Here is a 26,210-nt window from a genome sequence, read left to right on the forward strand (position 1 = left end):
TCCAATAGGCTTTTGGACACCTGGAAGACGTTTCAAAACTTAAGGAGAGGAAAGTGGTTGGCTACAAATGTAAATTTTGTGTGGAAGTTCATCCAACACTTCGAGCCATCTGTAATCACCTCCGCAAGCATGTCCAGTATGGGAATGTCTCTTCTGTGTCAGCTACAGTAAAGGTGAGAATTTAAAAAAGGTGAATAAAGATGACTGCAATTTTTTGTTTTGTTATGTTTGAGATTCGGGCCTTACTGAAAGCCCATGGAGGGCTCTCGTGGAGTTGAATGGGTTTTGGACTGTGTTCTCTGTTCAGTTCAGCATGACATTCTGATCTAACGTTTCAACTTTCTGCAGTGCATTTATTTATTTTGAGATGTTTTAACTTTCTTCCACTCTTAATCCAGGGACATGAAGACTATTTAATTCTCATTTCTTCTCTGCCATGAAGGAGTTGATGTCACTGATGACTGCAAGGCTTGGTTTATGAGCAGGAGACTTTCAGCTATTCTGGGCTACTCTTCACTTTATTTAAACTCTTAAGGAACTTTTGTTTTTGTTTGTTTTGTTTCCTTTTCTTTTGAAGAAGAGGAAGAGTGTGCTCCTGCAAATGTGTGAAGTTGCTTGTGGTGCACCTTTGCAGGTGCAGTTGCTTTGCTAGCTCCAAACAAAATATTCAAACTGGCCAGCTAAGCCACTGGTCCCGTTCAGATGGTTAGTTGTAAACACATTGTTGCTTTATCTGTGTGCAAGGAAACACCTTCTAGGACATCTCCAAGGACAGGCTGTGCCCCACAGCCCGGTTGTTTCCAGGATATTGGCAGGGGGAGTTGCAAGTGCAGTAAGCTTGCAGAAACTAGCTGTGCATTCCTTCTCCTCATGCTGTAGCGAGCACTAAGGATTCCTGCTGCAGCTCTCAGAGCATAGCTTTGAGTGTCTCTTTCATGCCATGAGCTGTGTGCTTTAAGTAAGCTGAGTCCTTCAGAGCCTAACCCATGCAACTTGAGAGAGCTTTCATTGTCCTACCACTGACTTTCTTTTAGCTTACCTGATGCTATTGACAGGTTGGGATGCTTTCCTCCTATCAAACTGTTTCCTCTCCTCCCTGCTTCTCAAGTGAAGTTCATGTGGGATCAATGCCATCTTTTGAACAAATAGATATTAAACAGCAGGGAACGAAAGCTCAAATCCAAAAGCAGAAGAACATGATGTAAATATTCTCATAAGTTTTAAAGTTGCTGCAAAATGCATTATCTGCTAATTAAGTTAGGAAAGGAAGCAAAAGAGAAACTTCTTCTGTTTTTGTTTTTTAAGAGCGTTCTACGGTCTCAGAGTACCAGCTTCTTTCTTGTGAATTTGACACTAATGGATAAAGTCTACATGGTAAAACATGCTGCTGTGGTAGTCTGTAGGGTAGCTACACCGTGAGCTAGAGGAAATGAACGACAATGAACTTGGTCTGTGCCTTACTAACGTTTATCAAATCAAATTTAGAAGATTCATGCCAAGAGTCTTGAAGGATAGATGATTCAATTCTAGTCTTTTTGTCTGGTCTAACACAGATTTGTTCAAACTGTGAGATTCTTTTCCACTTTTATGTATGTGTATATGTATATAATTACTTTTTTCCCCTTAAAAATAAGGTTTCTTTTTTCAGAAAGCCATTGGTATGGAGTTTGTGTAGGGATATATTTAGAAAAATGAGGCAGTGGGAAACCTAGACATTAAAATGAACACATGGGAAAGACTCAGGGGCAGAAGGGAGAGAGAATTGATGGCTTTGGGGGGGTATGTGTTTTTTAGCAGGAAGCTGAAGATTCTTCAAACACAACTTTGATGGAGGGTTGTGAGGGAGCCAAAGACCCTGGCATTGTGGAATTTACAGAAGCTGAATCTGGAGCATCCTTGGAAGATGAAACCAGGCCTGGGGGCTACCACTGCAGCCAGTGTGACCGGGTTTTGATGTCTATGCAGGGTCTGCGATCTCACGAGAGGAGTCACTTGGCTCTCGCCATGTTTACCCGAGAAGACAAGTACAGCTGCCAGTATTGCTCCTTTGTCTCAGCTTTCAGGCACAAGTAAGTTGTGGTTTTTATTTTTGTTTTCAAAAGAAGGACAGACTAGCATTGCTGTTTATAGGTTGACACTGAAAGAGAGTGCACGCAACTTGATTTTGCGCAACATTTTTCCCAATGTTTAGGTGTTTTCTGTGTGCCAAAACCTTTGGCTGTTGTCTGTGGCTGTTTATAAAAGGTCACATCTTTGTATCTTCTTGAATTTAGAGTCCTTTTTTTGTTGCGTGTAGGGGAAATGCACGCAAACAAAAGAAGACTTCTCTCAGTCGGCAAGCAGTGAAGCCCAGCACTTCTGTAGCTTTGTCAAAAGCATGAAATTTCAACAGGCGAAGAAGAGGAGAGAAAAGTATTTTTTGTTAATCTTTCATATATAATGAACTTCTGCTGCACATAGCTACCTTGTTTCTAATAAGTGCAGCTCTTTGATGTGTGACTTTTCATTTCTGATGTTAAACAGCTATCATAAGCCTATCTTAAAATTAGAATTTTTTGCTTTTAATTATGGTGTGCAGTTTCAGTCTGTGAACGTAGTTTTCACGCCAGCATGATATACTAGCAGCTTCCTCAGCCTGCTTCCTTGTCTGAGGCAGTACATGGAAAAATGTTAGGCATCATAAAGAGTCATGTTCGTTATGATTTCTCTAAGATTGACTTTGTCTTTATGTGGATAGTTTTTAAAATTCTTATCATAACTATATATATGTCTTACCATAAAGAAATGAGGTTTGTGAGATATTTTCCACTAGCATCTCAGACTGACACACATCTATAGCGTTTTTCTAGTTTCTGAGGAGAGAGCTGCTTACTTACTACTGCAACAACAGGAGAGAGATCCAGGTGCTCATTTGGTATAGAGGCATTCATAGCACTGTCAGTAGCCCTCTTGAATTCCAGGGAAGTGTCACTGTTTTGCAAACAAATGTATGTGAGAGAAAAAAGCATGATAAAAAACATTTTTAATCAATCCCCTTGGTTTGAAAAGCAGGATTTTTGTTAGTGTTACAGCATGTCAAATCAATGCCACGGTTTAGTCTGCCAGGTTGAAAAGGCCCATGGGACTGAGTGGCCAACAGTAAGGAAGGGCATGGAGGAAAGGATGGCTACCTCTGGGCATATCCTAACCTCCTTTGGCAAGACTGGCACTGGGGATGCCCTACCTCAGATGGCTCACAAGACCTGCTGCTTGCCCAAATAAAGTGGTTTGCTTCCAAAATCAGCTTGGTCTCTAGTCATTCTGTTTCCCAGGAATTGAATAAAGTGGTATCCTGTGAATAGAAGGATTGGTGAGTCAAAAGGTGGTGGATGGCAGGGAGGAACTGTGCATCTATCACCCAGCTTGATAATAGGTGGTATCAGTGTTGGAATGGTATTCAGCTTCATCTGGTATTTTTGATCCTGGTGTAATCACCCTCTTGGGAGATGAAGTCTATGAGAGAAGCCAAACCAATATTTAAGCAGCCCACTATTCCTGGAAATCTGACCAAAACCTAAAAACCTGCCTTTGGAAAATCTTGCTGGCAAAGTATCTGCTTGTGTATATATAGTTACAAGTATTACTGTGTAGAATAGCTTAAAGTACTGTATTATATACATCTTTGGCAGTATGGTTGAATTGTTAAGTAAGCTCATCCCTACCAGCTATTTAAAACATGTTGTGTTTTAGTAACTATTGAGTTTTATTAATTTAGGAGTTTTCCCCCCCTTTTCTCTGGAGAAGCTATAAATTTTATCATAGATGATAAAATTTGTGCTGGTTTTATATTAAATTATATTTCTATGAATGACCCTGAGATGAGACATAAGGTTGGTTTTTGTTTTTTGCTGTCATCAGATGTTTGAATACACAGAGTTCAGTGTTAGCACTGGTAAACAGGCATTTCCTGGCTCAAGCTCTTTCAGTGTGGGACTAAAGATCCTGTGATGATCTGTATAGTATGAGAGGGCTGGAACGGACTGCTCTTGATCTAGATGTTGATACTCATTTAAAAAGAACAGGACAATTTAGGTGAAGTAAAAGGAAATAAGGCTGAAGTATGCCTAGAATTACTACATTCTGATAAGTTACCCCGCCCTCACACTGCTATATCTGCCCTTGCGGTTATTCTATCACCATGCATACGGAGGCTGAGGTTAAGACTAGATTGATCAGAGAGCATTAATGTTTCCAAAGAAGATGCTGTATTGGAGGTGCACAGTGCCCAAGCTGATGCTAGCTGCATGCTTCCTGGAGACTGTGAACATGCGAATGTCAGCCACAGCATAGGAACTGCAGAGCTCTGCAGAACTTGCTCAGATGGAGTCAATCTGACATTGTCTTACAAACTGTGGAAAACATCCTTTCTTTCCTTCAAAATTTCAGTGAGCTGCTAGGAGAAGCTGTGGAGATAGCAGGTTCTGAACTCCCTCCAGAATCCAGGTAGCTTTCAGTTCCCCTATAGAAAGTAGAAGCTGGTCTTTGCCACCCCTTGGTCTCTTGCTGAGCTTCATGCAGGATCTCCCATTCTGTTATGTCTGAAACTCTGCTGCCTTTTAATCCTGGAACTCATCAACTGCAGCCTGCTGGCACCCTCCCCAGAGCAGGATCTCTAATCTGCTTTTGCTGCTGTAACCAAAAGAAGGCCTCCTCAGTAAAGCTGGTCAAAAATATCTTTCGCTCTCTCTCTTTTTTTTTTTTCCTTCATCAAGAGGACAAAAGGGGGCATATTTTCACAAAAACGTCTGCCAGGAAAAAAAATCTGTAATGATAATTTTACTGTTCTTGCCTGCTTCTTGTTTCTTTCAACTAATCTTTTAAGTCTGGATCAGGTGTAATTTAATTTACAGTAATTTTTCCCTGTGAGTTTATTTAAGTGGCTTGCTTTCTGCATAACAAAATTGGTGTTGGTTCTCTTCCTCAGATTAGATTCTGCTTTGTTCTGTAAGCAGACCTACTGGATTGTAAGAGATAGTATGAGAAAAGATATATGAGCCTGATCTGCCTCTTAGTTAATTTATTATTGCTGCAAATGTTTTGGTTTGCATCTGAAGAAATAGTTGAAATAATTTCCTGTTTTGTGTTTCCTTTTTCTGCCTTTCCTTTTTTGAAGTCTGGATCGCCATATGCAGACCCATCATGGACACCATAAGCCGTTCCGTTGCAAACTCTGCCCATTCAAGTCCTCTTACAACAGCCGCCTGAAAACTCATATACTCAAAGCTCATGCTGGTAAGTTTCTCTCTCTCTGTGTTTCGCAGTTCGCCAGCTGAAATGGCCCCTGTAAACTCGCTGATCAGAGATGCTGATTTCAGTCACGTGTTTTGTCACCAAATTTGGGTAAGATTTTCAAAGGCAAGTCAGGATTGGCCAGCCTCCACACCTCCTGTAATCAGTGGGATAATGTTTTTGTGAAGACAAGAATTTAAATCAATGTTGAGTACTTCAAGAACTTCCTTCTCTTATTTCCTTCTATTTAAATGAATTTTTGTTGTTATTTTTGCTTGTTTCCAAGAGTGTTCAGTCAGTCCACATATACCGTTGGTGTCTCAACTGTTTGGTTCTGAGCTTTGTTCCACTATATTTTTATTTATGTTTGTGCTTTAGGTGATTCTGGGAAAAGGACCGAGGATTTCATCTTGGTTTCATAGAATCTTATGGTGGCTTTCATGTTAAACCAAACACTGAAAACTTTGGGAGTCAGGTCTGTGTGCAGCAGACTGAGAGTGATATGGTTCCATTATTATACATGGAAATCTATCTTGCAGACCTCTATCTTGCAGTACAGGACAAATGCAAGCAAGCAAACATGCTTCTGATGAACAAGAATTGGGAAGGTGATGCGTCATACAGGATAGGTCACCTCAAAGTGTTGCACCTTTGGCTGTTCAAAGGTGTGAGACACAGAATGTCCTGGTAGGTGACTGATCTTTATTCCTTGGCCCTAGACTCCTGGCACCATCATGCATTGAAAGGTTATGTGAAGACTGGAGTCAAGAACCAGTGGCTCCATTGGCTTCCGTTGCGTCTTTTCAGTTAAAAAACAATAAACCCCTCTACCTCAGTCCAAACACATATCCTAATGCAAGTAGCAGAATATGGAGCAATCTAAAAAAACCTACAAACTGGCCCAGTTGTTACAGCTCACACATAGAAACTCCTGGAACAGATGACAAGGTGCTAGAAATACATTCCTTTCTTTACTTCTTGTTTCCACCACATTGTGCACTCAAGTCGGAGTGGAGGAGGAAGATGGGGAAAATGGGGAGGAGGGGCAGGAGGAACTTGTAGCTGTTGGCTCATAAGGTAATTGTGGCCCTTGATCCAAATGCACTTTGTAAATGCACAATGTAAAAATTTAGGAGGTATGTATGGTCTCTGCTGTACTCCATTTCCTATATCGATTTCAAATTTCACATTTGGATACTTTATCTTCTGATGATAGAGTGTATACCAGGACACTTTACTGTACTTGCATGGGTATTGTGGATTAACTTAGAAGTTTTCCAGCCTCCTTCTGTATGGGACTATGGCATTCTGTCTCTTCTAGGAAATTTACCTGTATGCAGCAGTTTCAGTTTATGAAGTCCCAGATGCTGTATGGAGGTGCTGATGTTCTCTGTCTTGGCCCATCATAAAATGTTTGCTTCTTTTTCATTTTCTTTTATGTCATTGTACAGTTGGGCTACTTTGTGTTACCTTGTTTGAACTTGCCAGATTTTAATGGCATGATTAGCATGTAGCTAATATTTACTTTACAGTCCTCTTCATGTAGGTCATTGATTTATATTTTACAAAGTCATGCCCTTGAACTCGATTAGTGGACCCATGTTTTGCATCATACCAGAACACCATTTCATAGTTGCTTTCTGCAGCCCATAGAGTGCTTTGCACAATGATTTGTGTAGTAGGGTTTCCAAAGCCTTTTCATCTGTTCTGCCTCAGTACATTTCTACCAAACAAATACTCACATCACATAAAAATTGATGGCATGTTTTTCAAAAGGAGTTTTGCTGTGTTACGTTTTCAGTCAGTCCTTCAGAAATACATCCTGCTGAATAATCATCTTACGGATACTTTTCCTCAGACTCCCTAGTCTTTAGTAACACAGTGTTTATCTAAATCTTTCTTTTGTTACCACATTTTCTTCTCTCATCAATCATCTCATTATTTTTTAATTTAATTTAATTTTATTCTTAGAAGCAGAAACCTGCAACATGCCCCTGAATTTTTGTAAAGTCTCCTGGGTATCTTTAAATTTCAGTAAAATCCTGGAGTCTTTCACTCAGTCTTCCTGCCTCCATCATCTTTTGGGAAGTGGTCAAATTTCATTCACTATGAAATATATTCTTGTCTAACAGCCAGGACCGGTCAGTGTTTCTGGCATTTGTTCTCATCCAGTATATGCCATCTTTTTTGGCATGGAGCAGAATAGTTTGCACTGTCTCTAAATGTGCTGTCAATTGTTTTCACCTCAAATGAGATTGTAAGCCAGACTGTTTGTCCTGCTCAGGTTCTACATAATCTGGAACATAATGCTTTGGGGATATCTCAGGTGTTGAGACAGTCCCACTTGGAAATTATTGAGATGTATTGATTTATATATTAATGCTATCATTTTATGAAATGCAAAACTAGCAACTGAAAATGCGTAAAACCCTTCTGTAGAGTCAAACCATAGCCTTGCCTCTGAAATCAAACATGTTCTCTCATACTGATGTCCACCTGAACTGTTTCTGCTGAACAGTAGGTATATTTACTAATTCTATCCAGAGTTCTTAATTTGTAATCATCCTCTTTGCTTTAATTTCTTGTGATAATTTTAAGTTAATGGTTGATGCCTACCCTCATCCAAGAATCTCTTAAACAAACTGAAGTTTTATGTGTGTATTACAGTAGTATCTTACACCTTGGGATTTCTTTTTCACAGAATAGTTAGGGTTAGAAGTGACCTCTGGAGATCATCTGGTGCAACCCCCCTGCCCCAGCGAGGTCAGCTAGAACAGGTTGCCCAGAGCAATGTCCACCTGAGTTTTGAAATCTCTGAGTGTGGAGACTTTTCGTCCTTGCCTTATCCTCTTCAGTTAAACAGTCTATCATACATACTATGTAAAAATATTTTCTTTCTCTTTGTAAAAAGGTAATATCTATCTCTGACATAATAAGCAGGTGAAGAATTACATTTGAAAACACATGTGGAACAATTTCTTGTTTCACTATTTCAGTCTCTTAAGTGATCTGTTCTTTTTCAGATGAACCAAAGAGGCTTTCCAGGAGTTGGTATTTTCTCCCTGTGATTAGCACAGTTTTTCTGGGAGAGGGCTGGGATTTATTTTTATGTAGGGAGGTTGCTAATCTTTTCATGTGGGCTTACTCTGACTTGCTGCAATACGTGTGTTTTCACATTCTCTTTTGATTTGCTTATTTCTGGTGTTTGAAACAAATCTGTTTGAGAACTTTGATTGATAATTTTTTTGAGAAATGGAAGACATTTCCTGCTTGTTCATTACGCAGAGCTCTCGTTCTGCTGTTACTGTTCATGAATATTTCACTCCTGCATTAGTTTTGGCACTTTATGTACAACTCATGTGTGGCCAGTGTTATCCTTTTACATGGAAGTGGCACTTCCAAAACAATAACTTGTTGCCTGTGTATCACATTGTTTATGTTGGACAGTTTCACTTTGTGTTACGGTTGCCTCCATGATGCTTAATGCTGAACAAATCTTGTCTCAGGGATTTGTTTCTCCCTTGTATTCTGTCTTTATGGCTTGGAATGTATTTAGAATTAAATTCACTACTGTTCATTACTTCTGTTCTTTCACTTCTTTTAAGACTTTTCCATAACACACTGTCACATAGCCCTGCAAATATGCAGTGTTCTTGGTATTGCCATGTACAGTTCTTGTAGTAAACCAACCTTGAGCTGGTTACCAGTTCTATGGAGATTTCTCCTGCCTGATGGCAGGTTTCACATAAGGAACATGCGATCTTCCTCAAATAGATTTTTTTTTTTTGAGGGACCTTTTGTAGCATTTTGTGGTCTCTTTCTTGCTTCATTAGTAACAATGCTGGATGTGCTGCATGCAAAAATGGATGACTTTGCCCTCTTTAGTTGCTGTGCTCTCAAAGAAATTTAGAAGTGCTATAGTCAAACAACTCCATCTTCATCCCAGAGTCTGTTTTCTTCCCATACCATACAACGCAGGCACGCTGAGAGTCTGATCTCTGTTTTTTGACGTCGATCACTTGACAAGGATCTACAGTTGTTAGTGCTAATTTGGTCCGAAGCAGGTGTCTGTACCTGCAGAGTCCAGACTGCTCCAACAGAGACCCATTTAGCTGGTTCTCTTTGGGATTAGTCTCACACTGAAGGAGTCCATGGGAATTTTACTACCGAGCTCAGTAGGAGAAGTATTGGGGCCCCATTTTGTTTCTTTTGTGAGCTGATGACTTGCCTGTATTTCGCTCACCCAGGTGAACATGCCTACAAATGTTCCTCCTGCTCATTTTCCACCATGACAATCAGCCAGCTGAAAGAGCACTCCTTGAAAGTGCATGGGAAAGCACTGACACTACCAAGACCCCGCATTGTCAGCCTTGCAGCCTCACACGCCCACCACACCTCCAAGAACCACACTGCTGCTGAAGAAGTGGAGGACTCTAATGGTAAGAGGTGTCTCAGAGCAAGAGTTTAATTTTCTAAGGTGCCACTTAATATCTTTATTAAAAAAAATATATGCAGGCAGCTTGCCCAAGATGCAGCTTCCTTTGGTCATTAAGAGGAATCAGAAGTTGCAACAAAACAAGAGTAAATACAGTGTTTTAGGGCATGACCTGCTTTAGAACCTCACCAAATCATACTTCACCAAATTTTCCTGTCACCACTTGACTTTGGAATATGTCATGGTGGCTTTACTTTCTAGCAGAGATTTAAATTGTAGAAAATTTTCAGAGCTGAAAGCCAACGGGAAAGAGAGCATCTAATTCCATTTGTTGTCCTGAAAAACACCCCTTTACCTTGTTAGGAGATCAGTTTAGTGAAGCCAGATGATTAAGCTTAAAATCTGTACCTGTAATGGTAGTACAAGTGACTATTCTCTCGTTCTTGCTGCAAAGAGCATAAACAGTGCCTCCAGATATTAAGCTGCCTCTGCTGGAGAGAGACCCTGAGACCTGTTCTCTTTTCCCTGCTTTCCTTGAAAGCTTTTAATGCATTTGTGCAAGAGAAGCATCCAGGAGATACCTAAGAAGCAACAGAGGAAGGGTTGCAGTTAACAGAGAAAATGTAGACTTGTAGGATAGATGTAGTGCAGCATTATAGCAAGCTTTAAAACATTTGCAGTGGTTGCTTATGAGACTCGTTTTAGGTTGCTCTCTACCAATTAAGAAAAGAATTGGGCCTTCGAGCAAAAAAATCTTGATTCTTGGACGAGTTGCATTGACAGGGGAAGAGAATGTAGCTGAAGATAAAATAAAAGGCTCAGGTGTTTGCAGAAATTTCAAGGAATTAGGGTGTGTGGGGGGTGGTGTTAGGAGAGGAAAAAAAATGTTCAAATCTTACCAGATTTCTTTTTTTAATAAAAAAAATTCTTTTCTTTTAACTAGTGAAATGAAAGGGGAGATAAGTGTCATAACTAATTGCTTTGTAGCTTTTTTGGTCTCCCATCATCCCTTCTTTTCTTTCTCATTGGAAAAAAGTGTGAAATAAGAAAGAATGAAAGACAAGAAATAAGTCCAGAAAATGGCAGAAAAGAATTTAAAGAGAAAAAAAATCACGATAGAAATAGTTTTTGAAGGAAAAAAAAAGTGAATAATATTTGTGTGGTTCAGCAAGTCACTTTTGGGATCAGAGTCTTTTGAAAGATTTTGACCAGCTGCTCTCAGATTGCCTTTTGTCAAAGGGTGTCTGGGACAGTGCAGTGAAGACTTACTAACTGAGCATTTATCTTTGCTAATGCTAGCTTAAAATAATCCAAAGAACAGAGAACATCTTGCGTAGTATCTATTACTTTTCTATTACTTTCTAAAAAGAATGTTCCATTACTGACTGTTCAGAGGTGGAAAGTAATTTTCAGTGGCTGTCCTGGTCTTTCCAGCTTGTTAGCAAAATTTTGCTAGTCAGGGTGGTGTTGAGAGATACAGAAGGACAGTTTTTGAGCTTGGGAAGGATGGTTCATTTACTTTGGAGTGTTTTTTTTTTTTTTAATTGATCTCAGGAGCACAAAGTCATGGTAACTGAAGTTACAAATCGAGTGCAGATCTCTGTAGAAGATAATTTTATAGCCTTTAATGTGAACTCTTCCTAAAATAAATAAAATAATGAATCTTAACAAAAACACTTCTTGAGGATGACTCTGTTACCTAGATTTGTATTGCAGCTTGAGACCAATGCAGAATCTGTCCCAGTTAGCTTGATCATCTTTAAACAGGGTTAATAGTTAAGTCACTTTGACAGTAATAGAAGCCACCCACTGGGGAGCTAGTCAGACGAGTACAGGTGTAATAATAATCATGTTAACATTTTCAGCATTGCTTGGGGAAGGAATAACCTGTTTTAAGTAATTTTTTGACATTATGAAGTTGGCTGCAGATCAAGTTAATGATCGCTGCTCTTGTGACATCATTTATTTTTGGTTTTTAGAAGGGAATGAATCAAGCTCTGTGTTACCTAGGCCTGCAAGTTGCAGATGATAGATAGGGCTAGATAAAAGACTGGTCCCAATAATAGGAAATATGGGTATGTGTGAGAGGCATTATTATGTCCAGCTGGAGGCAATATTAAGTGGGGCTCACACAGCGTATGGTAGTTGGATTTCACCCGCATTAGCCTGTATAAATAACCTGTGCTTGGGCTGTGATCAAATTAATGGGGATACAAAATTGAACTAGGGCTGAGGTGAACGGCAGACAAGAAGAGTGCTTCACGTTGTTATGGACTCATTTTATAGGTTGGTAGGTATGCAGCAGGCCAGTATAATTGAAATGGCAGCAGAAAAGGTCTCTTCTTGTCTGTGGATGAATATTGTAGTTGGAATAGGAAACAGAGCAGGATGGCTTGGGGAGATTTGAGAAGCTAGCAGAACTCAACTTGCCAATTGTTGAGCCTTGCAAAGATGGAGAAAAAGGAAAAGGGTACTGAATTGTAATAGCAGAACGCCTGTTTGAATAGAGCTGTTCTGGGACAAGAGCCCAGTGGAACTTCTGCTGCTGCTTTTTTTCCTGCAGAAATTGTTCCCTGAGGGGCCTTCCTTAGAACATTTCTTTTGTTCTTTTAGGTTGATCCATTTGTTAAAAGATGAAAATATATTTAAATTTGAGTGACTCATCTCTTTCAGTTCAGAGAGAGGATGTCTGAAATGTTCAACTTTATGTCCTGGAGATGTTTTGGGGCTTGATGTACTTTGCATGGAGGTGGAATTGGAGCAGTTTAGTGGTTTAGGTAGACCCATCCCTGGCAACTATGTTGTCATTAATAAGCATAACAACCACTTTAACGCTCATATGCATCTCCCAGGGCAGTAGCATAATAGAGTGTTTGTGGCGATCTCTGATGTGAGTCAGTGGAGAAGGCTTTGTTAGAGAGACATCACTGGAAGATGCTGCTTTTTGCATCCCACCTGGTTTTCCATGCGTTGTGCGATACTGTGATATGTAAGGAGTCTGCTCATGTTGTGCGCTAACCTCTCTAGAGGTAAAGCACTCTGTGCTTTTTACAAACAGCCACAAAAGACCAGCAAACGGTAATCACCAGTGTGACTTTTCTGTTTTGCATAGCATAGAGGCACTGAATGTTTTGTGATGTTCAGCTCCTGTTGAAAGAATGAAGTGGCCATTCTGGTAAAATGTTCTTTCGCTCTTCTAATAGTTTACAGGTATTTTTCCTTTTGGAAACAGAGATGGTGGTCTTCTATGTGTTTTCGGTTGTGTGGTGGGAATTTTTGTTTGCTTGGATTTACTTACTTATTTGCAGTACACAGCAAAATGTGGCCTAGGAGTTTTGAGTTCTTAGTGAAAATGCAGAATAAATTGAAATATTTCAAACTTATCAATCTTTGAGGAGGACTGGGTGAATCCCCTAAAAAGATATGTTTTGTTGTGTGTTCTTTCACAGTCTTCTTGAGAACCAGAACTTATGTGTGTGTTAATCTCTGCCCAGAAGGGTTGTATGGTTTTACTGGTAATATTGTCATCATGTGGGGCAAAATGTGTCACAGATAAGGGTTTACAGTTTCACACCGTGTGGAGTCAGCTCTGTTCCTGTTGCTTTGAGTGCACGGCAGTGAAATCCCACAGTCTGCATTGTCAAGTCATTACAATATTAAAAGAATGTCATCCTCTCTGTCAGTAAGGAAGGCTTGAAATGAAAGCCAGGCACAGACACAAAAGTACTTGGCTAAACGCTGGAAAACAGAGGAGCAGGTGTTACCTGCAAAGTGAACACTAGCTAAGGAGAATGCATGTATGAACAGACGCTTGCGTAAGGCCTGGTGTTATGTATGTTTGCTTGTATTCAAGGACTGTAGAGGTGGAGGGCTGCCTTCCTCTTACAGCCTGGAGAAATCCATGAGTGGAGCCTATTGTCATAAAGACCATAAAACAAAATGATTCTGTAGACAGATCAGTGATCTGGTGTTATTACTCTACCCTCAGCAAAAACTTCTTGGGAGTATGTAAAATACTTGTCATAAATTGCCCTGGCTAGAACTATTGTTCCTTTTGAGTAGCGCTTTATTTTGTGAATAACCCTTTTGGCCTAACTGCTTTGTAGAGCAAAGTGCCGCTCTATATTGATATGGCGGCAGATCTGGAGCTTCATGAATTTATTTGTGTCATGACTATGTAAAGTAAATCAAAAAAACATTTTTTTTAATTTTCAGTAGTTAAGAATTTGTAATTGCTGTAGGGACACAGTGAAGTGGAAGTGATAAACCAGGCAGATCTTGTGGATGTGGCTTCTAATGTCTTCGCATTCATGCTGCCATTGCACGAGATCTTTTTCCCTTCTAGTTGTAGCCAGCTCTTGAAATGTAGAAAGCAGCACACTCTGTGCATGCCCTTGGAGCTCAAAAATCATGGTTTTCACTGTTATGCAAATGAAACAGTACCTATGATTAATACCAGCACACATCACAAAACACATGCAGGGTCAGAGCTAGAAGATTTTTTGACTTTGCAAGTACACTGCATGTCAACATCTTCATTAAATTTAATTACTTGCAGCAGCAAATGCATTGAAAACTACTAAGTGAAACACCCAGTGCCCTATTCCAGCATTTTCTGAACTTTAGCCTTTGCCGGTGGAAAAGAACTTTGTCTCATGTAGAGACTGGAATAAAAATACATCTGCCTTGCTTTACTGGAGCCTGGCTGGTACAAACTGCTTGACTAAGTCCTGTCTCTGGGATTGTTGTTTAAGAACTGTAAATCCCTTCCCATTCCTGTACACTTCCTTTTCAGGACGGATAATGCATAATCAGGATGTGTGTCTTCTATGCTGCTTGACAGTTGAAATCCTGAGGGGTGCAGAGGGCCTTTAGCAGGTTTGCTAGGACAATTTTGTGCACTACCAGAAACAGAGGAGAGCTGTGGGGAAGAGAGGAGGCTTTTGAACAAATGTCTCTTGGCTAGTGCCAATGAGACAAGATTTTTATTGCAGTCCACTCAGCCCTAGAGGCACTCAACTCCCTCTTCCTTCCAGCTTCCAGAAGAGAGGCAAGCTTTCCATATGCTCAGACATGCTACCGCTGATTTTTTCTTTTTTAATGTATACCTTATTTTACAGCTTGACCTATTTATTTCTGTCCATGGGCAGTGTTGCTCTTGATAAGAGGTGTTTCTGTAACCTCCCAAGCAGGGTAGGAAGTCTCTGAGCCTGTTGCTTGTGAGGCTCGCTCTTGAAATTTCACCTTTGTTGTTGTTTCTTTCTCATTGTCACTATTGTGTCGTAGTGTTTTATGGCTACCTCTGTTAGGGTGAGACCACAGTAGGCTGGAATCCTCACAGCCCCGAAGCTTGATGTTGGAGCAGAATTGCCTTGTTTTTTGTGTTTAGGACCCCTAGCTTCTTTTTTTCTTTTTTTTTCTTTCTTTCTTTTTGGACACCACTCTTTTGAAGTCTTTTTACTTGTCTGTTGTTTGATCAGGGAGGCAGAGAGCCAGTAATGACTACAGGGCAAATTCAGGCAAAGCTTTAATGCCTAATTGCTTTAATTGCAAGGTGAGTTGGAAGGATAGCTTCCATATTAAGGATGCAAGATGGTGATCAGCACTTTGCTGATCAGAAGATGCCTTTGCTTTTGTAGCCATAGTCAGGGTTCAGAAGGGTGTCTCCTTGTTCTGCCTGTTTCCTTGGTTTTGTGCCCTGTAGGAGTGATACTGCATGCCTGTCTTCTCCCTCTCAAATTTCAGATGAACTCTTCTTCCTTTCACTCTGGTCCTTTTGCTCGCCTCATTCCTTCTTTCTCTAACCCAGGGCAAGTTTCCACTCCCCGCAGAATTTCCCTATCTTTCCTTCCCAGAGGTGCTGCCAGTGGCCGAGCTACTTGCCAATTCTTATTAAAACTCTCAGGTACTTGTTGGTGTGTCTTACTTCTTGTGGTCAGAATTACAGTAATTATCAGATGTGGGATCAAATGGGAACTTTTTTCTGAGTCAGATTGGCAGGCAGTGGTGGAACAAGTGCAGGGCTTGTTTCTCTCCTTACAAGTTTACTGAGCAAACTCCTCGTTGTTTCAAGGACCTGGGGCACTGGAGGTGCCCTTGTTCCCTGAAGCTCCTTCCAGTGGTGAATAACTGGCTCTTGGCCTGTTCCTGTTGAGAACAGTTTTGTGGCCAGTGGAACAACAGGGGATATTTATTTCGTTGTTGGCTGTGCTTTTGGGGATGTCAGTGTGCTGTCTGTTGTGCTCCTTTCTGGTCTTGAGCTGAATGGTCAAAGGCAACTGGAATTCAGTGGGATGGAGACAGGAACTCAGGCAGCTGGGAGAGGGACTTTGCTGCCAGTCTCTGTATGGATTTGGATAATTCTGCTGTGGTGGGATTGATGTGATACTGAAAGAATTGCTTAGGGTGGAGAGAAGATAGAATAAGGTTTTGGGGAGGATCAAGCAATAAACAAAGGAAGAAACATCTCTTGAATTCCTGTCCATTAGCTAGAAATGGATCTGATTGCATCCACAGAGAGAAGCAGCATATCTGGACCCCTGTTTTTTTTGTTTTGTTTTCTTTTTTCCCCCCTGGGGTTTTTCTTTCTGTTTGCTCTGATTTTTACTTTATACTAAGCAGAGGAGGTGAAACAGCAGGTGATGATCTGTCAGCTCTAACACAACTGTCGCTCTCCCTTTAATCTGTGATAACTCCAAACAGAATAAAAAGGGAGCTGTTGCTGTGAAGGAGTATGTGGTATGACTTGACCAACTGCTGAAGAGATGTTTCTGCAGGCTATCATTCCCACATGTTAGTAGCCTTTGTGTGTATGCTAAGTGATGTCACTTTCTGTCTCCTGAGACTGGAGTGATTTTCTATTGATCTAAAACCTGTTAGAGGGATTTGGAGCTTGATGGAGAGGTAAAACACCTTTGCTCATTTTAGCTGTAGATCTTACTGCTCAGTTTAGCTGTGTGTCTTAGTATCAACATAGCTGACAGTCTGGAGTTTGGCATTTAGGTAGGCAGTTTTATTTCTTCTTTAAGGGACATTGTTACCACACTTCGGTATCAATATTTGAAAATATTGTCTGAAGTTATCTGAGGTTACCCAGAGCTAGGGATAGATCTGAGTCTCTCTGGTTTTGGTGATAATAATAGTAATGTCAAGATACACGCTATCCCTCTTGGAGGTCTCCAGAACAAATTAGACAAGTTGTTAAGCTCTATCATTAGAGTGAATCAGATCCTTGACACCCATATGTTGTCACTGTAATAGCAGGGTCAGTTTTAAAGCAGAGTGCAAAAAATGCAGCACTTAATAGAGCTGGATTTCTTTTCCCTCTTTCTTTCAAGCGTTAGAAGCAAGAGAAGCATCTTGATGACAGCAGCATGCATGTTTATGTCTTTGTGTTAGTATTTGTGTTTATACAAACAAAGAGCCAGAGCAATAGAGTAGGAAATGCGGAATGTTCCTGAAAAATATCTGAAGAATTGCCCTTAAAAATAACAAGGAAATCACAAAGCACAGAATAGGAGGCTGAATTTGGTTACTAATGCCAAAAAATAATTGCTCAATAAATTATTGCCTGAGTGAAGAGTCAATAGAGGTGGAAAATTTTTGTAAACTCAGAAAGGAACCTGTTACCAGTAAGTCCTGTTGGCAGATTGGTTTAATCAACATCTTGCCATAGCTATTTCCAGACCTTTTTGTCTGTGTTCGTCTCTTCTGTAAGTGCACTTTCCTCTATGAAATTCAGTTTGTCTCAACAGATATGGAACAGCTGGGCAACTTTCTATGCATTTAATGGAAATGGGTAAGCACATAGAGATCATGATTTTTAAAATGCAAACTGCAGGCTTGTATTTAAGTGCTTCCTGGCATTTAGACTATGGAATTTTGCTTCTTCAAAATCAATGATGAGATGACAGGGTTGAAACATGACCAATAGGCTGAACCGTTCACTTGGTATAAGCTGGTGGCAGCAGACTCTCAGCCTGCAATGTTCTTACTTTAAACAGAAGGCAGTGGATGAACAGAGATGCCAGAAGTGCCAGCAGAAGGAGAACATGATGCTCTCCACATGGAACATCTCTATATTTTAAGGAAAAATTGCTATGGACAAAGCAGCATGTAGGTTACAATGCTATGCTGGCTTGGTGCTGACATTACAAAAGGATGCAAGTAGCAAAACAACTGCTGAAACACCCCAGGTTTGAAAAAGAGGATTGTATGCAGTGTTAGAGTGACTAGATGTGGCCAGATCACTCAAAGAACCACAGGAAAATTAAACTGCTTTGAAACCAGAAAAACAATGCTGTTGTGGGGAGAACAGATGTAAAGAGGGGATAACTGGAAATGAAGTGGCTATGTGATGAAGCATTTCTCCACCCCTAAAACTGATCCTTCCAACTTGCAGCATTAGTAGAACAGGGTAAGGAATCATGCAGTGTTCTTGACCGTGGTATACCTGTTCTGTGGATGAATGTAGGTTTTGAAAGCTAATGGTAGTTGGAATTTCTAGTAGCTTTGGAAACTCAAAAAAAAGAGGCCATGAGAAGCTCTTGGACTGGTCCCTCCTGTTAGATAGAAATAATATGGCACAACTTCTTTCACCAATTACTTTTCCTCCTTCCTAAGACTTACACAAGTCTTACTGCTTTTATTTGCATCTCATTATATGGAGTATTATAACTGCTTTCTCCTTGATCTCAAATGTGAAACTCTGAGATACTTCCGTAGGCAGTAGTATGAATCTCTCTGTAAAGAAATTTGAAAGATAAAGTTCTTTATTATTTTCTTCTTGTTAGATTAAGTTCATGTCATTTCTAAGTGATTCTGACATAAACGCTACGCAGCTTCTTGTGCTAGTCTCATTTGATTCGGAAATATGTGTGCACATAACTAAAAAGGAAATTCAAAGTGTTAAAGAACCGTAGATAGTTTCTCAGCTCCTTTGAATGACCAAGATCCCATAGTCCATGTATCTTTCTGATTGCCCTCTGCTGTTACCTTAGATATGTGCGGAATAACTTTTTCTTTTCAGATGCAAAAGCTGGTCCAAAGTGATCCAAAAGTGACCTTGATAGATAATGCTGAAAGAAATTGCTCCAACAAGGTTGTTTTGGTTTGGTTTGATTTTTAAGCCTTTAAATGGCAATTGTACTGAAGGAGTTTATTTTCTTTCCATACTATTCCTGCATCTTTCAGAGTTCGAGAATGAGGACACAAAGCTTGTTTCCATTACAGCTCCTTCACAACATGCTAGCAATGTAAATGTTCTCTAGTAGAAATCAGAACTATATCTAGGACTAGGTTCAAATTTTGTTTTTAAACATGCGCTGGATAGAACATCTTTATGCAGTATGCTTCCTTAAGCCTGTTCATCAATATTATGCTGCATCCCTCTGAATCTTGATCTGTTCTCTATCCTCCCCTCCCCCCAGTTTAATTTATTGCCAGAACATTTCACCCTCCCACATATTCTTCCTTCCAGGTCAGTGATGCATGGCATAAAGTGAACAAATGTGTATAGTCTTAGCAGTCTTTGTATGACACCCTGCTTTGCCACCTTCCCACTTTTCAAGCTGTTGCTCCTCGTGACTATATCCTTTACTCTGTGAGCTGGTAATTTTGAGTCCCATTGAATTTCAGATGGGATTATGTTCCTAACTCTGATGAGCTCCACTTCTAACATTATATTACTCCTTTTAAAATAATTATTGCTGATAGTTCAGTCCTCTTTGCTTTTGGCCATATATTTTGTGGGTTTTGATATAGTATTGCATCTTGATCTGGCTTCACAAGCATATTTCTATCCAGAGGAAACAATTTGTCTACTGCTTTTCCTAATTCCTTGGAATTTCTCTGACATTCTTCGTACAAATCTTCTCTTTGTGTGAACGCATTCACACTAAATTAAAAAGCATTCCAGATATTTTCCTTTTGGTCCCTTTAGGACTCTCACACAGATCTATAGTGGCCTAGGCCCATACTTGTTATTACATTCCCTTTTTTCCCCCAAAGAGCTTTCAAGAGCTTTCTGTGATTTGTACATTCTCTCTGTATTAGTTCTAAACTTGGGAGCCAAATGCCCGCTTTCCTAGTTTTAATCATTATGCAGATGCTGATCTCTCTGACTCTGTGGCTGATGTTCCAGGGTGGATTTACTAGGAAAGTGTGATGCCTTCAGATTTATCTGTTTCTCTCTCCTGCTGGTTATTAGTGCTTTGCAGATACAGTGTACTCACTTTCCAGTATACTGAAACTATGGCTTCTCTTGAACAATGTTTCTTCCTGAAGCACTGCTTTTTTTTTTTCTTTAGTAGATACTTTTTCTTCTAGTTCTTCAACTGCTACTCAGTTTCTTTTACTTAAGCATTTTGAGGTGTTCTAATCTGTTGTTCTTGTTTGTTTTAGGTGTCTTGTTTTTGAGTTTCATTGTTGTGTTCATGTTCATTGATATCTCTGAAAATATGTACAAATAACTAAAATGTTACTTAATTTCTGAGTAAATTTATGTAACTGGATCAGAATCTTAACTGTTTATTTTTTCCTTCTGAAAAGATTCCAATTTAATTTCTTTTAGCGATCTGACCCACATTTATACACTATAGACCATCCTTGAAAACCTGGATTTTCATTTTGCTTCTGCAGTGTATTCTCACTGTGTATTTTTCCCTCATGTGTGATCCCAGTGTGTACAGGTGTGTATCAAGCCTGTAGTTTTAGCATTATATTGCATCGTAGTGGAGACTGAATTCTGTTCACGTATTTAGGCTCGTGTGGTAGTGACTTTCAGCGGAGTTGACTGATACTTTGTGCCAGTCTTTGTGACTGTACTCTGCATAAAGTTTTCAGAATGGCAAAATCACTTAGCAAGCATTAAAAGTGTTTTAGGCACTTCTGGAAATGCTGTCTCTCTCTCCCCCCTCCCCCCTTGCAGAGACACTATAAGACTTTCTTATGTGTTGTTACCTGCACACAGCAATAATATATATATGGCTCTGTCAGTGGGGCACCATATGGACAGTAATCTCTACTGCTTTCCATTCAGATGGTCATTTCAGCTTTTGGGTAAGAGAACCCTGTGGTTTTCAGAGGGTGGATGCTGATGTCTTTTAGATCCATAGTGCTGGCAGGGATTTAACTACTTGCTAATCTTGTTACTTTTTCTGTGGATATAATTTGTAGATAGATCTGGCGGTTCAAAATTGTAGTCATGAGATTCGCAACATCGCTGTTGTTCTTCCATGTTTGATCAAGTCAGTTACTGCTAATTTTTGCCTCTTGGCATGACTGCAGGTGCCTTTCCTTTTACTTCAGAACATCTCATGCTGTTAGCTTGCTTTGGAAGTGGTCTGGTAAGTTCTTTACATTCGTTTTAGGTAAAACATTCATTTTAGGTTAAATTATTGTGAAGAATAGATCTTTCTCTCTCTCTCTCTCTCTCTTTTTAGCAACTGATGCTAAATATTCAGTTTTTTCCTGCTTATATTGAACACCTGAACATCTCTTATTTTCTTGTGGTGCTTTCAAGCTGTTTCATCAAAAAAAAAAGATTGTCATTTATATACTCAGTTCTTTGTCATTCATTTTTCTTCATTTTCTTCTCTTCCATGTTTTCTCTTTGGCTTCATGTTTTACCTTATTTAATATAAATTTTTTAACTCTTCCCTTTGCTTATTTTAGTGTCTGTCTTCTGCTTTCTGACTTTGATGTAGACTTCTAAGACCATTTTACTCTTTTCAGACATGGGTGGCTGGACCCTCTTCCAACTCTGGGCCAAGATTGTTAATGCTTTCCTGGAGTGTTCCCAAACCTTTGTGTTTGGGGTGCAGGAAAAAGACTGAGCTGGAACATGCAGCCATGACTCAGTTGTTAGGTAGCTCTGAGGGAAAAGCTCTACTCTCTTCCTCCCTGGTTCTCCACTCTTCCATACAGGCATCCTGTTCTTGCAGCAGGACCATCAAAAGATCTCCAACACTTTGGGGCACCCTCGCTCAAGGCCTGCGTAAATGCTGCTACTTTTATAACACTTGGTTAACATCTCAAGTCAACACAGTGCTAAGGGATGTGCTGAGCTACTTGGGACATCAGCTTGCTCTTTTAGCAAGAATAGTGGAGGTGCCCATGTAGAAGTGCTTTGCCAATTTAAGGTAGCACTGTTCCTTACAAATCACTGTTGTTTTGCTGCTTGGCTATGGTTTTCTGATGTACCTCCCTAGTCCTTTGCTCAGCTGCTGCTTTAAAAAGAAAACACCCGAAACCCAAATCCGTTTCGTGTTTGCTCACCATTCTTTCTGTGCTGTGTGCTAAAAGACATGATCAGAAGCAAAGGCAAGTCAGTTGGTATCTTTCCACTGCCTCCACTAGTTTTGGAGTAGATACGAAAAAGTGTGGTTCAGTGTTCACTGAAGTCAGTGAAAAACCTCCCATGCCTTCAGCCAACTTTGGATTCTGTCCGAAGTGTGGACCTGGGTGGACCTGGGTTGCACCTGTGTGCTAGGATAGCCGTCTGGCAAGCTGATTCTCAGAAACCAACAGAAGTCTTATACGCAAGTTCATCCTGGGAGTTTTTTATTCATGAAGTGCTAAATCTTGCACTCCAGAAGGACTGCAAAATAATGAAAGCCTTTGGCAAGGTAGGGGAGGAAGAACACATGGGTAAAGCGAGGGATATGCACGCTACCATTGTTGGAGTGTGAGACTCTCCACATAAGTTCTTGGGATGGCATCTTTTCTGTAAGTATCAAAACTGTCTTGATTGTAAAATAGCAATATACTAAAAATTGTAAGGTGGCCAGCACAGAAACACAGGTTGAAATTAAGTAAGAATTCAAATATTAAAGGTAGTATCTGCTTTTGGCTGTTTCTGATGACAAGGAAAGCTACTTCATGCATTTTTTTTCCTGTGGGAAGAGACTATCTAATTCTACAGTTTTGACATACCAGATTCCACAGAAGTATGTAAATACCCAATTCAGAGTTTGAAAGCCGGAATAATAGACACCAGATGATAGGGAAAATAAAAACATGTGAAACATAATGGGCCTTCCAAGCAACAACAAAACCTCCTCATTCTGGAGATAATCCTTTTTAACCCTGTAACAGTCTTAGCGATGGACATCACTGAGGTTTTGTCTGGGAATCTTGATGATGTGAAGGAAATTTTTGATCCCTTCTTTCTGAGGAGGGATCAGTAGGTTACAAACTAGATTGTAATCTGTGCCTTACAAATAATTTGATTGGTGCTCTTGGAGGAAGAACTATCTCCAGTGCTATGAACGTTTTTAGGATGTCACATCCTGGTTGGGAAATGTGTGCCTAATTATTTTGGGCTTTTAGAAGCACTAAGCCAGGTAGCCCAGACACTGTGCTGTAAGTTTGCAAGTTAGCAGATCTGCTCTGAACTCTGCATTGTTTTGGGCCTCGAGGCCCTGATCCAAAAGCAGGGAGAGCACATGGTTGCTGCCTTTGAGGAAGAGCAAACTTGTGCTGAGATCTGCAGCTCCTCAGGCCTACCCAGTGCCATCGTGGAGCCTGTTAAAAGGGAAGAGCAAGCCTTGAGAAGTGCATGTGTGGGACTCACTGCAAGCCTTCAGTAGTGAGCAAACCTGCTGTAGAAATGATGAAAACAGAGATGCTAAACGTTGCGTTGTGATCCAGTCTCTGTTCATGAGAGCTGGATAGGAGAAACAAAAAAAACTTAGTTCTTTTTACCAGAATATTCCATGTCTCTGCATTTGTCTTGGCTGTATACCTCTTGACGAAGCCAGGGGAACCTGGAGACGTTTCTCTCCTGCTTTGTGCTTTGTTTGTGTTTTTGGGTTTTTTTGCCATTATTGGTTTGTTTTTCATTTCTCAGGCATGTATAACCCCCTTTGTGGCAATGAAAAAAAAAAGCAAGCATTTTACTCTTTTGAAGACAGGTGGAGAAGTCTCAACACTGAGTGCTGTATAGGCCTGTTTGCCTTTTGTTTCTCTTTACTAATTGGTAAGAATGGCTGGTATTAAGTTCCTGCAAGTATGTGCATTAGAGAATTCCTACATATCCAGCCTCAGGGAATTACGCTTTGGAAAATGAAGTACTCATCAAAGCAGGAGGTGTCTGGTACAGTTTGTATCCCTACTTATTTCTTTTCTTGTCTTTTTTTTCTTCTCCTTTTTTTCCTCCTTCTTCCAAAAAGCTTAAGAAAAGAGCCTTTTGTTGTCTTTTCAGGAAAGTTACACTGAAATTCATCTGTGCTTTATTCGTCTGCTTCCATTTGTGCCATTCATGGGCAGCTGTGGGTTATATAGGACAAAGCAGATGAATTCCTAACATCCACATTCAAAACCATGCATTGGGAAGGGTTCAAGGCCCCTCTCCCTCCCTTGTTTTTGGGTCCAACGAAAGTATTCTAGTTTTCAGTTTCAGTGCTGAAGCATCTCTAGACTGTGTTTCTCCACACACCAATAAAATGGTGCGGCAGACTTCTACTGGGTTGTGTAAGGGACGCTTGTATATAGATAGTTGTATTTATATGAAGAGATCGTTTTCTTAGTATAGCAAAACTTAATAACTGCTAAGGAGATGTGGTTTGGAAACTTGCTTTACAGGAATTTATGATTATCTTTTTTAATGATAACTTGATGTTAAAACTATTCACTAGAAGGGCTTGAGTTCACCTTTTGTGAAGATGGCTTCAAATATGACAAAGTAAAATTGCATCATTTTCTTAGGTTTAACTTTTGATGGGGGCTTCTTGAATAATTCCATGAGTTTTAGAGCAAGGAAGAGTATTCATTCCTTTTTTCTTGCTTTTTTCTGTTTGTTTGTTTTAGATAGATTGTTCAGATATATCCTGTGCCAAATCTTCACCTGGTGTAAATTGGCATAAGACATTTGAGAGGATCTGGTTTGGTTTCTGCACCAAACATTCTGCAGGAGCACTTGGCAGTATGATTAATACACTACACCTTCACAAATTAGAAGTGTCTTGAAACCAGACTGTCACTACTTCTTCCATCTCCAGATCAGATCTAGAAAGCATAATTTCAGCTGATCACCTTTTAAATAGTAGAATGCAGATTAGATAAAGAAATGCTACACCTTTTTTTCTTTATCCCTTCAGAAAGCTGTCTGTGGATTTTGTAACTGAAGGCTTGATCAAACCTGTGTAAACGTTGATAGGCACTGGAGCAGGCCTTGAACCTTTTTAGATTTGTAGATCTACCTGAAATAACAACCTCTTTCCCTTTCTCTACAGACTCCTCATACTCTGAGCCTCCTGACGTTCAGCAGCAGTTGAACCACTACCAGTCTGCAGCTTTGGCCAGGAACAACAACAACATCAGCCCAATCCCACTTTCTGGGAGTGCTGCAGGAGTGGAAAAAACAGAAGCCATCCTCAACTGTGAATTTTGTGAGTTCTCCTCGGGTTACATACAGAGCATTCGGCGTCATTACCGTGACAAGCATGGAGGGAAGAAACTCTTCAAGTGCAAAGATTGTTCCTTTTATACAGGCTTTAAGTAAGTACTGTGCAAAACTGAACCCATAAAGGTTTTTTTAGCACTTGAAAAGACTTCTGAGATCTTTGAGAAGCTGGCTGTAGCTAAGAGAAACATGGCCACTGCTGACCAGAGAGAGAAACATAGGAAATGCCATGCCAGATCACAGCAGCATCCATGTAATCCATTTTCCTTTCTCCTACAACAGCCGGTACCATCTGCTGCAGGCAAAAGCACAAGAAATCCTTGCAATACGTCCTACTTGCTGGAGGAGAGGGTACAGATAGTGCTCTATTCTTCAGTATAAGTAATTAGAAGCTCATCTTTATCCTCAAGTGTCAAAGTTTTTCTCTCCAAAATAAGGTTATTTCTTGGTACAGCCAGCATGAAGTATGGGACAGTCAAGTGTTCTAGGCAGGCAGGAGAGTTTATATTCCCTCTCTGAAGGAATTTCTCATGTAATTTTATTTGCCCCACCATTTATCTAGCTGAAATGCAAAGCATTCTCCAAAGTATCTGATAACATATAGAAACATTTCAGCAAATGCAATTAGATGCTGCAGAGTTTAAGATCTCAGGTCTGTATGTGTGTGTCTGTGTGTGTGTGCACATTTTTAGCTGTTCTTCCAAGGAAAAAATGCTCATGCACTTGATATGCTGAACCCTTGACCATAACCCCCTTAGCTCACATTTGAGATCTCAAAGTTGTTAAATTCTTAAGAGATTTGTGAAAATAAGCATTATGGTTGGGTGAAGGAGAGATGTACTGTTGAAGAAAATGTTGAGCACAGACCTGTTACACATGAGAGAATCCATGCAAGAGCAACCTCCAGTTACAGATCTGTAGACTTTTTTGCTTCAGTTGCTTACTGACTTTATGGTGTAATTTGCTGCTTATGCCTTACATCCTAATTGCTATCTGTCTTAAAGATGACCAGCCATTGCCAGGTCCATTGAATCTTTTCCACATCTTGGTAGTGCCCTTTTCCCTGCCAGGATAAAGCGAAATCATCTTAAATCAAGCTGTAAT

At 40.1% G+C, this 26,210-nt stretch overlaps 1 protein-coding gene across 7 annotated transcripts in view; it reads left to right on the forward strand.

The window, feature by feature from the left end:
• ZNF462 (zinc finger protein 462) overlaps window positions 1-26,210 on the forward strand; it is a 90,429-nt gene that overhangs the window by 47,875 nt on the left and 16,344 nt on the right. For 4 of the 7 annotated variants that reach the window (XM_026098265.2, XM_026098275.2, XM_064501738.1 and 1 more), the window contains 5 exons: window positions 9-173; window positions 1,795-2,069; window positions 5,153-5,271; window positions 9,516-9,707; window positions 24,937-25,201. In XM_026098265.2, the coding sequence (XP_025954050.1) occupies window positions 9-173; window positions 1,795-2,069; window positions 5,153-5,271; window positions 9,516-9,707; window positions 24,937-25,201 (1,016 nt within the window). The remainder of the gene's footprint in view (window positions 1-8; window positions 174-1,794; window positions 2,070-5,152; window positions 5,272-9,515; window positions 9,708-24,936; window positions 25,202-26,210) is intronic. The other 3 variants (XM_064501739.1, XM_064501740.1, XM_064501741.1) reach the window with 3 other exon arrangements.

The sequence above is a fragment of the Dromaius novaehollandiae genome, chromosome Z, assembly GCF_036370855.1.
Source record: "Dromaius novaehollandiae isolate bDroNov1 chromosome Z, bDroNov1.hap1, whole genome shotgun sequence".
NCBI lineage: Eukaryota > Metazoa > Chordata > Aves > Casuariiformes > Dromaiidae > Dromaius > Dromaius novaehollandiae.